At 35.1% G+C, this 12,119-nt stretch overlaps 1 protein-coding gene across 1 annotated transcript in view; it reads left to right on the top strand.

Annotated features, from left to right (window-relative positions):
• Positions 1–12,119, top strand: part of LOC144444157 (glutamate--cysteine ligase catalytic subunit-like) — a 36,209-nt gene that overhangs the window by 8,652 nt on the left and 15,438 nt on the right. The window contains exon 2 of the mRNA XM_078133569.1: positions 6,553–6,662. Within this exon, the coding sequence (XP_077989695.1) occupies positions 6,553–6,662 (110 nt within the window). The remainder of the gene's footprint in view (positions 1–6,552; positions 6,663–12,119) is intronic.

Genomic DNA, 12,119 nt, shown 5'->3' with positions numbered 1-12,119 from the left:
TCTAATTAAAATCCATTTTGACCACTCTGACCCAGTTTGAATGAGAATGTGGGTGTTAATTACATGTGAAATATTACTATTATTAGAGGTGAGGCCGCAGGGGTCTAGTGAAATTATCACAATGTCATCATCACAAAAGGGAGTGGTGGTATTGTTAGTATTGGTAGGAAATGCAACTCGGTGCCAACGTGTCTTGTGGTGTGGTACACTAATGTATTACCTTTCAATATAACTCTCATGTTAATAATTGAGAAATTTATTGATATTCATGGCATGCTTAGATGTAGATAGCCTTTGCTTTGTTTACCTGGAATCAGGTCAGGGTTGAAATGTCAGATGAACTTTACAGGACGTGTACCAACTTGTGCATCACACAGTTTGTATGATTAGATCATAGACAGTGGAGGGGAAGCTACCCCTTCATTGTCTATGGTACAAAAGTATGATGAGTCATATGCTGTCCTGTGCGAAGACTGGTTTGGGCTGAACGATACATGTTGGGCTGAGGAAGGAGTGGCAAATCCCAGTGCTCTTTACTTTCCAGCCTGAAATGCTTCCAAATTTTATGATGCCATTGGAAAAGCATTTGGCATTTCTTCAGACCAATAAAATTACTGTCAGTGCCATTTGCTTCACTTTGTCACGGGTCAGTCACAAATAAAGCCTAACCTGAGCCTGTCAATGCCAACTTTCTAATACTAGTAGTCAATGAATATCTGTGGTTGGAGGAACAAGTTTTGTTATTTATTGCAAAATTAACATTGCTTAGTTTAGAAAGCAGGAGCCTGTTTAGTCATAAAATCTGACTTGCAATTTTACATTTAAAGCATGCACAACAGAAGGAACATTATTATGTGTACATGTATAGTATTGTGTTCAGCAAAAAGGGGGTACCACTACTATATCGTAAGAGACTTCAAACAGCATTGTTTACCATAGTAACAGATATGTTAGACCCCCACAATTACACAATCCAGGTTCCCCCTGACTACATGTAGTTAAGAGGTGACAAGCATGACATGGGGACAACAGAAACCCAAGATAATGAACATAACAAATGTCACATGTCACAGTTGACATGTTGTACACTAAATACTATGGTATCCTGGACTATTGAAATAACTTGTATCATATACATGTAGGGGTGAAAACCCTCATAAATAATGATTCATATAACTGATGATAAAATGAAATTGTCATTTTAAAGGCCCAGTTTTTAATTTAAGGGTTACATGTACTGGTAGTTGTCAGTTTTTTTAAGGTTGGGGAACCCTGGTAACAGAAAGGGGGAATATGATAAAACTGACATACATGTAGTTTCCTACACATTGTACAATGAATTTGATGGGGACCCCTGGTAAAATGACTGGGAAACTCAGGTAGATTTTAGGTTTTAAATTTTTCCCACTGTGAGATGATGTCAGTAGCATCACCACATGACTACACAGAACCAACTTTAAATTTGTTTAGGTGTAGAATGGTACACTTATTTAGCTTTTCAAAAGTAGTCATCATCTCAATACATTGTAGGTTGACCTGATGGAACAAAAGAATTTATCCTGGCTACAGACACCATTGATGTCTGGTTGCCTGGCAGTATGTCTCATTTGAAGGTCACTATTTAGATTTTGTGACTGCATAGATGTACAGTGTAAATAAGGCCAAAGTAATGGAGTTCTCTGCTGTACAATGCCACATACATGAGAATTTGGACCATAGAGCGCATCTACATGTACATCCAGGACGCAAGAGCTGAGTGACCAAGTTCTGGCTTATACTGCAAAAGATCAGGGTAGCTAGGCCAAAATGATATTAAAGAACATAGAACTCTACTGATGTCTGTTAATATGGACAGAGTGAAGGTAGTCATTTTCTATGCTCATACTTTCTCCACATAGTCAAACAGACAGTTAACACATGTTGGTGTGGTGACCAGCATGCCAGGTGTTAGCACAAAGCTAGTGCCAGCCTAGTGTTAATATGGTAATTAGCTAGCCTGATGCTTGTACTAGCGTAGTCAGAAAGTAGAAAGGGATGTACATGTACAAAGCTAGTGCTAGACTAGCGTTAGTACAGTAATTAGCTAGCTTGATTCCTCACAGAGTATAGTTCATTCTATGATCCCTGTATACAAATGTAAATCTGTGGTATATGGGGTATGCACTCCTTTCCCCATACTTCTTTTCAGACAACACAAATACAAACAAACACCCCATTTCAGACTTTGATGCCCAAAAAAGGCGACCTGGTTTAAAGATACATACCTACAATACTACATGCATACCCCCTCCTCCTTCCCTTTCCCAATGCATAGCAGTAGAAGTACAGTGTAAACTCCTGAATTGAGTTTATTGTATATAAAGAGGTATAGATTACATAGTGTCAATAATTGTTATCAGTAACATCAGTATATTTGTATACATATCATTACATGTAGTGTTTGTATAGCAACAAGGAGCTATAGGTAGGTATTGACAGATTGCTGCAGTGTAGGGTTTCAATGGTTCTCACTACATTGTAGCCTACATGTAGCCATCATAGCCAAGAAGTATAGTATATATAGTAGTCTAGACTGCACGTGGTTTCTAACGGTACCCTAACCACAACACAGTCTGGTCAAATGCCTCAATGAGCACACATTCCTGTGTTCCCTCCTGCAGTGTTGATATAAACATGATTGTGATGTTGCGTCCCCACGCGAAACGGACTGGCGGTGGAGTCCTTGTTGGACATTGGACATCATGAAAACAGCTTTACCAAATGAATATTTAATGAGCGGTGTCAACAGCCCGTTATTACTAGTGACATGCGCTTTTATTGCTTCGCTCACTATGGGGTTGAACCATAATTAACACTTTTCACCAGGGTCTTGACTATACTGTGTGAATGAAGGTATGAATCACAACGATACTGTATGAGAACTAGACTAAGTATGTTATAGTCATTGAGTCATGATAGCCAAATTTTGTTGTTGCTAGTCAAAATGATAAAAACTGGCATATAGTAAGAGATAGGGTATCACCAAATTTTGGTGTGTCAGTAGAAATTGTGTGCGTCAGCGGCACGTCAAATTGGCTGTAGAGGGCACACTGCCTGAGACTTGCATCATGTAAAAATGTACAAGTAGTTTGTAGCTTTGCACCTGTTTTTTTTTTTTTTTTTTTGAAGTTTACATTTAGATTTACCAAGACTAAAAGATGGACATGTACTGATTATACTTTTTTAACATTGATGGGTTTCGTGTTTGTTCAGCAGTCTGTCCATTTAATACTAGTAACACAGACATGAGTGTTTACATGTACTCTAAACAAACATTATCACAAAGAAATCTTAGAAAAGATGTCAGAGCAAAAGATGACATTTCAGCTTCATTACATTTTCAACTGTCTTTGAATCAGCTCCATTGCATGGAAACCTGCCTCTTTATTGCTTCCAACCTATGCACTGTTAATGTTGAGTTACTAAGTTGTGTATTTGTGTGTCTGTTTGCCTGTGATAACTGCTTATCTGTCTGTCTGTCTGTCTGTCCTTTTGTGTCGCCATTCATCCAGCTGTCTGTCTGTCTGTCTGTCTGTCTGTCTGTCTGTCTGTCTGTCTGTCTGTCTGTTATCATCCTGCACCTCTGTGTTTTGACATTGAGTTCTAATGTAATGATGGTGTATGTATACATGTATGTATTAGTCTATTTGTGTATAATTATACTGGATTTTATGTATATTATACATACAACATGTATGTACAGGGTTTTAGTATTTCTGTGTGTTTATACTATACTGTATGTGTACTATTCACAGATCTTATTGGACTAACTGTTAGATATTGATTGTGATTTGTGTGTGTGTGTGTGTGTGTGTATATGTGTGTGTGTGTGTGTGTGTGTGTGTGTTTATGTTTCAACTAAATGGGGTTCTAACTTCTGCTCATCTATGCATGAGACATGAGAACTTGCATGTGCACATACATGTGCATGTACATGATGTACTGTAGTATCTTTGATGTTTATCAAACATTGATCCAGTGTGTTAGTTCAGGACAGTAAGGACAAAATACAAAGTAGATAAAATCTACCAAGGGTTCCGTATAGCCACTTTACCACAATACTAGGGTTTCCAATGAAAATTAGGGTAGTGTACATTGTTGTGTACGAACAAACTACACTATTTAAGTAACAATAATCTCCATGTGGACTCGCACAAATCCCTTGAGTGTCCCGTGATGATCAAGCTTGGGCGTTATGGCAAACATAAAAGTCCTGCTTTAACTCATCCAGCTCATCTGCATATGGACATGTTTTTTTCTGCAGGCTCATGTTTCAACTTGAAATTGTATCTATACACAGGGATCTGCATAATAATGTACATATACAATGTATACATTATACCATGTATGAACCGATATTAGTGGCGCTGGTATAATTATGTTATTCTCCAATATTTTACTACTTTCAGCTGAAAAATACTTGTGACTAAAGGTTTTGTCGCTACGAGTTGCTAGACAACTTGAGTGGTGACAAAGCCCCCTCAGGTCACTCACATTTTCCTTGGCTGAACGAAGAAAAATATTGGCGAATAACATCTAATTGTATTTTTTAAAGGATAATATGTGTAATTTGTATGTCAGTTTTAACTGATTTATCTCTTATGTTACCTAGGTTACCAAACATTATCAAAAACATTCTTGATAAGATTGAACGTACAGTGACAATAATGTGTCTAGTATTTGAAATTTGTTGAAAAAAATCACAGAACAATAATTTGAATTGAGAGCGTTTTTAAAAATGTATATGTACATCAATAATACTCTTAAGCGTTTTAATTTTGTTTTAAGTAAAAATTCATTCTTAATAAAATTTGACTTAAGTTGACTCATTATATTATAATCATTTTGAGTACAGATGACAGTTGTCATAGAAACCGTACATTTGTGTACCACTGACTGTATCACTTATCAATATGTGCTTGTGGTATACCAATAGAGAGATTTATGAACCATGAAATTTTAAAATTTAATAAGCCTAATGGATCGTACAGATGAAACCCATAAAAATGACAAAACGGTTGAACATGTATTCTTAATAACAATTAGACATTATTTCCCAGTACTTTTCTTCATTCTGAGAGAGGAAAACAAGTGACCTTAACATAGGACATTTCAAACAAGTCATTGCATGAAACAGCACATACATGATTATGTGTACATGTACATTGTATGGTTCATGGCCAACACGATTTTTGATGTAATGTTAATAGAAATAAAGTCAATGATGGTGGTGGTGGTGGTGGTGGTGTTGTTGTTGTTGTTGTTGTTGTTGTTGTTGTTGGTGGTGTTGTTGTTGTTGTTGTTGTTGTTGTTGTTGTTGTTGTTGTTGTTGGTGGTGGTGGTGGTGGTGGTGGTGGTGGTGGTGGTGGTGGTGGTGGTGGGGGTGATGATGATGATGATGAGGAGGAGGAGGAGGGGGGGGGGGAGAATGATAATGATGATACACATTTATAAAGTGCCTTCCACAAAGATTGTCATGATCATAGTGCTGTACATTATTACCCATAGCACAGACCTATATCAACACAACTGCCATGTACATTATTACCCATAGCACAGACCTAAATCAGCACAACTGCCATGTACATTATTACCCATAGCACAGACCTATATCAACACAACTGCCATGTACATTATTACCCATAGCACAGACCTATATCAACACAACTGCCATGTACATTATTACCCATAGCACAGACCTATATCAACACAACTGCCATGTACATTATTACCCATAGCACAGACCTATATCAACACAACTGCCATGTACATTATTACCCATAGCACAGACCTATATCAACACAACTGCCATGTACATTATTACCCATAGCACAGACCTATATCAACACAACTGCCATGTACATTATTACCCATAGCACAGACCTATATCAACACAACTACCATGTACATGTACATGTACATGTAGATTCTCTACTATGTGAAGCAAACAATCCATTGCAGCCTGTGTAAGCACCTGCATTTAGGATTAAATCCTTCACCTAACAACCTCAGTCCTACCAGGTCCTCAATTAATTACACAGCTTGTTGACTGGGTCACAATTAGAACTGGGGTGCAAATCTTGCCTTGGGGACTTCTAAGCCATTCAGAAACAAACAACATTGGTAACTGACAGACATACCACAGTGTGTACTTACATGTATGTTCATGTTTGACTAATTTTAGACACAGAGTAGAGAAATATTTGAAAACCAGTGTCAGAGAGATCCAAGTATTTGTTGAGAAACTGCTTGTTTAGTACTATGATAACAACTCATGTCATGTTAATTTTGTGGTCATACGCGACAACTTCAACGCCGAACGTCAACTGCCATTTTTGTTTGTTTATGTTCATAATTACCATGTCTTGTCCAATCAGAAAGCTGTTTTGATGTTTAACATGCCACATCAGAAGTGATATTTTGCATTGAATGTCATCAAGAATGATTAGGTATATGATTAATGTATATATCACCCTAAATAAAATTATGACTTTCTATTTTGTTCATTTACAGGTTGAGTACATGTTGGTGACCTTTGATCATGAAGCAAAAACTGCCCGTCTAAATTTAAACGGAACCAAATATCTGAAAGTTTTAGCCGAGGAGGAGATTAACAACCCAGAGTAAGTGAAATTAGGATTTGTTATTTTTACGTTTGTCATAAACATTCCAAGAGAAGGACTCTTATCACTGGATTTATTGAATTGACTGTTTTACACTTGTACTTGCTCTTTAGGTTGAGGGTTATTAAATGTTATTGTAATTGGCACCTGTTTTCCTATATATTTATTTCCTCTTTATCATGGGTGTTTGTGTGTGACAATCTGATGGTAATCCCTGTGGATAACTTTCCAGTCTGAAGTATCCTGGAAATCAGTCGAGTGAGGATTTTGCTCTCCTTTTTCCACCTACCATTCCTGGCATTTTGCTAATTTCCTGTTGCTTGAATAGAAGCTACATGTAGGACCAGAAAACACGGAACCATGAGGGGGATGGCCCTCACTGGACTTCGTGGGAGACAAGTGTTTATATACTTAAAGAACTATCCAGTGTAAATAAAAGATTATTATTATTATTATTAAAACAGGTGCAAATTCTTCTCTTTTTTAGCACAACTGAACTGATAAGGTTCAATAGTGCTACAAAATATGTATAGGCATGGCAAAGTGTCTGTCTGTCTGTCTGTCTGTCTGTCTGTCTGTCTGTCTGTGTGTGTGTGTGTGTGTGTGTGTGTGTGTGTGTGTGTGTGTGTGGATGTGTGTAAACAACATAAAGTCAAAAACTGCTAGACCGATTGCTTTGATATTTGGTAGGTATATTACTTTGGGTGTTAGTTGGGAAATTTTTCAAATGGAAAACATCGCATAACAGATGTGAGTTTTGGGTCAAAAAATGTGATTTTTTGTCAAAAAACTTAAACTTTAAAACTACTGGGGAGAGTGGCCTGAAATTTGGTGGGAACTTTCTTATGGGTGAGTTAATTAAGATTTGTTCATGACATGATGATTCCATCAGTAATATCCAAATTAGGGCTAAAAATGTGTCTTTTTGGTCAAAAATCTTTATTCCAAAATTACTTAGCAGATTGGGCTCAAATTTAATGGGGATGCATCTGGGGGTGTATAGATGAAGAAATGTTAAGCATATAATGATCTCATCAGTAATATGCAAATTAGGTTAAAAAATGTGAATTTAGGTCAAAAATTTATATCTCAAAAAGTACTTGGTCTGTGAGACTGAAACTTGGTGAGATGTTTCTAGAAGTGTTATTCTGCACATTTTCTTCTAAATATTTTGACACAATCGGCTCTAGCATGACCACACCCTTAGCAACAACCAAATGACTATATTTTGGTCAAATAACAACATCTGGTAGGCAAGTGAGTAAATATTCAAAAATGTATGCAAATATCCCTAGCAACCATGACCACACCCATAGCAAGAACCGAACAGTGTATTTCTAAATGATAACAGGGATTGATAGACAAGTAAATAAACATTCCAAAAATGTAATTTGCCAAGCAATAAGATCATGCCCATAGCAACATCCAAATGATCACGTATATTGCAAAGATAATAGGAATTAATAGAGAAATGAATAAACATTCAAAAAATATATGTAAATGTACCTAGCAACATGACCATGCCAATACCAACAGCCAAATGATCGCATATATTGCAAACATAACAACATGGTTTGATAGGCAACTGGATAGTCATTCAGCAAATGAACACCTATACCTAGCATGGATCAGCATGTGCATAAATATCGTTAAAAACTGTACAGTTGTGCTACAACGCCATTGGCGCTATTTTTTTTCTTGCTTTTTTTTTAATTCGTCCTGTTGTGAGATGACATCAGTAGCCATGTGATTAAACCAAGTTAGAGGGTTAAGCTGTATGATGTAAAAATGACTACCATATTCAACATTGCTGCAGGAAATTGTGATCTGACTTTAGGTTTGAATATGAGACTCTCAGAGCAAAATTCCAGGCATGGTAGGGGAAAAATGAGAGCAAATTCTCCACACAACTGGATCCTAGGCTAAATCTGAAAGCACATTGCACACATATTGGAATTGTCACAGTGGTGTTATTTTATTTACATGCCGAGTGAATTAACATGTATATGATGGCAATGTATATTGACTTTTAAAAGTACTACTTTTTTAGGTGCAATATTATTAATAGATTCTTCACTTGTTTGGCAACCATATTGGATATTCCCACCTGACACACTGGCTTGATATCTTGTGTGTATTGAGGACAGTGTGTGAAATTATTATTCTTTGAGGTCAATGAATCATGTGATGATGGCCTCAAGTAATTTCAATTAATTTATTAGCTAGTTGATACATGATATATCATAGTTTAAACCTGTAAGGTACACTGTATCGAGGCTCCCACACACGTCGACATATCTTGCAGTCTATTCTGCCAGTTAGTAGGTATGAAAGAAAAATAAGCACATTGTGTTTGATATACAGTATAGTTATATAAAAATGATTTATATCAAAGGTTTTATTGATAGTTTAGGAGGAAAGGTTCTCATAGGTTATGTTGTCTTTTTCTTTAAGAGCTTGATTGTTTGTTAAAAATTCTGCTGTATCATGATTAGTAAATTTTGTCATTTTGCCAAAATGTTGACATGAAAAAAAGTGTCAATAGGAAATTACGATGAAGTTTGTTTGATATTTAGAATGGAAACTTTAGTTGATTATCGCTGTTGAAAGTAGGAGACTTAAAATATAATGGACTATTTATAGGTTTTCAATATATTTTTTCGCCATTTTTACCTCTCTTTGTTTTGAGCTGAACTGAAACTTAGATTAAAGGGAATTTTTTCAATGGTATTTTTGTTAATCAAAGTTCTTCAAGTCTGTCCAAACTTGCCATGTGAAAGTTTGTTCCTGGTCCTTTTGTACTATAAAAGAAGTTTAGTGTTACACAGTCTTGTTTGTAAGGAAGTAGTCAGTCTTTTATTTTTCTGTTACATGTAACAAAATATTCGGAGGCCATATTGGATTCTACGACCATATTGGATTTTACGACCATTTTGGATTCTACGGCCATATTGGATTCTAAAATGACTAAATTTTGATAACATTTTGATGTCTACTTTAAAAAATTGTATGGTGACCCCAGATTTTTTTAAATAAATATAACTGGGAATAATTTGGCATTTTGTTGAATGAAGTAACAGACAAACTATAAAGAGTTTATTTCTGAGGCATAAGTATAATTTGAAAGGTTTACTTTTTTGGCATTTTTTAGGGTTTCAAACTAAAATTAAAGTACACACATGTGGTATTAGAAAGAACAGGACTTTTGCAAAATTACCTTTTCCACAGCAAGCCTTATGGGGGGGGGGGGGTGAACAGAACAATTTAAGAATGCTAAAATTTAATAAACTACTAAAAAGGTTTTATTAAAATATGAGTAGCTGCTTCGCACAAATATTTTTTTTTTAAAAAGATGAGTTTTTAGAGACCAGACTTAAAAATATTCAAATTATTTGCACAAGAGAGTTCTTAGGGTAGCCTATTCCACAACCGTGGAGAACAAATAACGAAAGATCTATCCCCATAAAATATAGTATTGTGAATCGGCTGGTGCAAAGTGTATGCAGCCAGGAGCATGAGCAGTTTTACACAAAATCAGCACCATATTTCTTTGTTCTATGTATGTATGTATGTATAGCATATGGTCTGTCATCAGATCATGATATCGAAATATGTTTTCACAAAATCCAAACTCAAATAATGCCGATTAGTGATAGTTTACTCTCTTTCTATATTTTTTATGTAAATTTTGTATTGTGAGATGGGCACCGGTGTCTGACAGAATAGATATTTCATACATGTAAGATACAAACCATTCCCCAATTTCTGAAAATTAATTTGACCAAAACTAATTAAGTTAATTTGTCTCATTTTACTAGACATTTAATGAGCCTACTTTAATTAACATATCAGAGAATTTAATTCCATTTGATTTAAATCTAACATTAATTAGGAAGTACTGTTATTAGTTCATTGCATTAAATGACCATATGGATGTGGACTGGATATTTATTTTGGATTTTTAATTTACAAAACAATTCTATCATGGCTTCCTAGTTGAAAAATCAATGTGACATAACATTGACAAAGTCTGTGTTTGTAACTCAATAAATTGCAAAAAGCTAAATGACTGTAAAAAGTTTGTTATTGCACATACAATAACAAACATTTCACACATATTAATCTTTTGCAATTTATTGATTTAGAAATAACTCCTTGAGATATGTTGTTTCACATTGATTTTTCAAGTAGGAAGCCACGATAAAATTGTTTTGTAAATTAAAAATCCAAAATAAATACACCAATCCTCATCCATATGGCCACTTTAATTAAGGTTTATTCATCTATTACAGGTTTGACTTTTAATTAATTACTTATCTTGATTGATACATAAAAAATTTAATTACATTGACAAGAATTAATTTATTCCAAAGTGAAATTTTAATTAAATTTTTCAGCATTATTAAAAAGTTGACAGTACCCCCCCCCCCCCCCCCATTCATATTTAAGAGAACCAGTGTCAAATCTTGTATAACATAAATTAGTTCAATTTCAGAATCATTTCCCAGCCAGGTTTTATGATTGACTGACACAGTGACAGCTAAATTTATGACTAAAACTGTTTTATTGTAATTTCTGTAAAAAAAATTTCATCAGAATAATAACATGAATGAATCCACAAATAAACAGTATTGCTTCAAATAGTTAGGATTTGGTGAAATTTTATTGTGACCTAGTTTCTTTGGGAAGTTCATAGGTTAAAGGTCAACTATTTTAATTGTATGTGTAAAGTCTAAGTATAGTGTATATAGTACAGGCAAGTTCACACAGGAATATATTGAACAATGATTTGCATGTAATCCAGTAGTATCATATGAATAATTGGGATCTAATAGTGCAGAAGTTGTAGATAAAAGAGCTCCGTAAAATTAGTCCGATCACATGTTCTGAATAACAATTCTTTAACAAGGAAGAGATATGGTGAGCTCAGTGTATTCAGTAATTACGTGTGAAAACAAAAACCCAACCTGTTTGGGACCTGGAACACAGGATAGGACAGTGGTTATCATGTGACAGATTTCAGTGCTACATGTACATGTGTGGATTATATGCTTCCCAGGGAGTTGACAAAGTTGTTTTGTTCAGAATTTATATTTCAGAGATAGTCAGCTACAGGAAATTTGAGTTGAGAAATTTTGGAAAGAATAAATGTACATCTGAAGACAAAATGGAGAGGAAAACTACATGTACAGTACAAAATGATTTCAACATTGTTAGTGACTAACATACAAAAGATGTACAAATGTATGAACAACCAACATCTTACTGTGAACCACTACTATCTAAAAAAGATGGTGGTACATATTGACTAATGACTTAAAAAGTGTGTAACCTGGCTATGGTAGTCATACAACCATGGTGTGTCAATGTTAAAGTTAATTCCTTTGCACTCAGTGACTCTGACAACTAAAACCAATAATCTTGTTTTTAATACTGACAGAAATATGAGTGGTATTT

The sequence above is a fragment of the Glandiceps talaboti genome, chromosome 13 (assembly GCF_964340395.1).
Source record: "Glandiceps talaboti chromosome 13, keGlaTala1.1, whole genome shotgun sequence".
Taxonomy (NCBI): Eukaryota; Metazoa; Hemichordata; class Enteropneusta; family Spengelidae; genus Glandiceps; species Glandiceps talaboti.
This window is presented reverse-complemented; position numbering and strand designations above follow the sequence as displayed.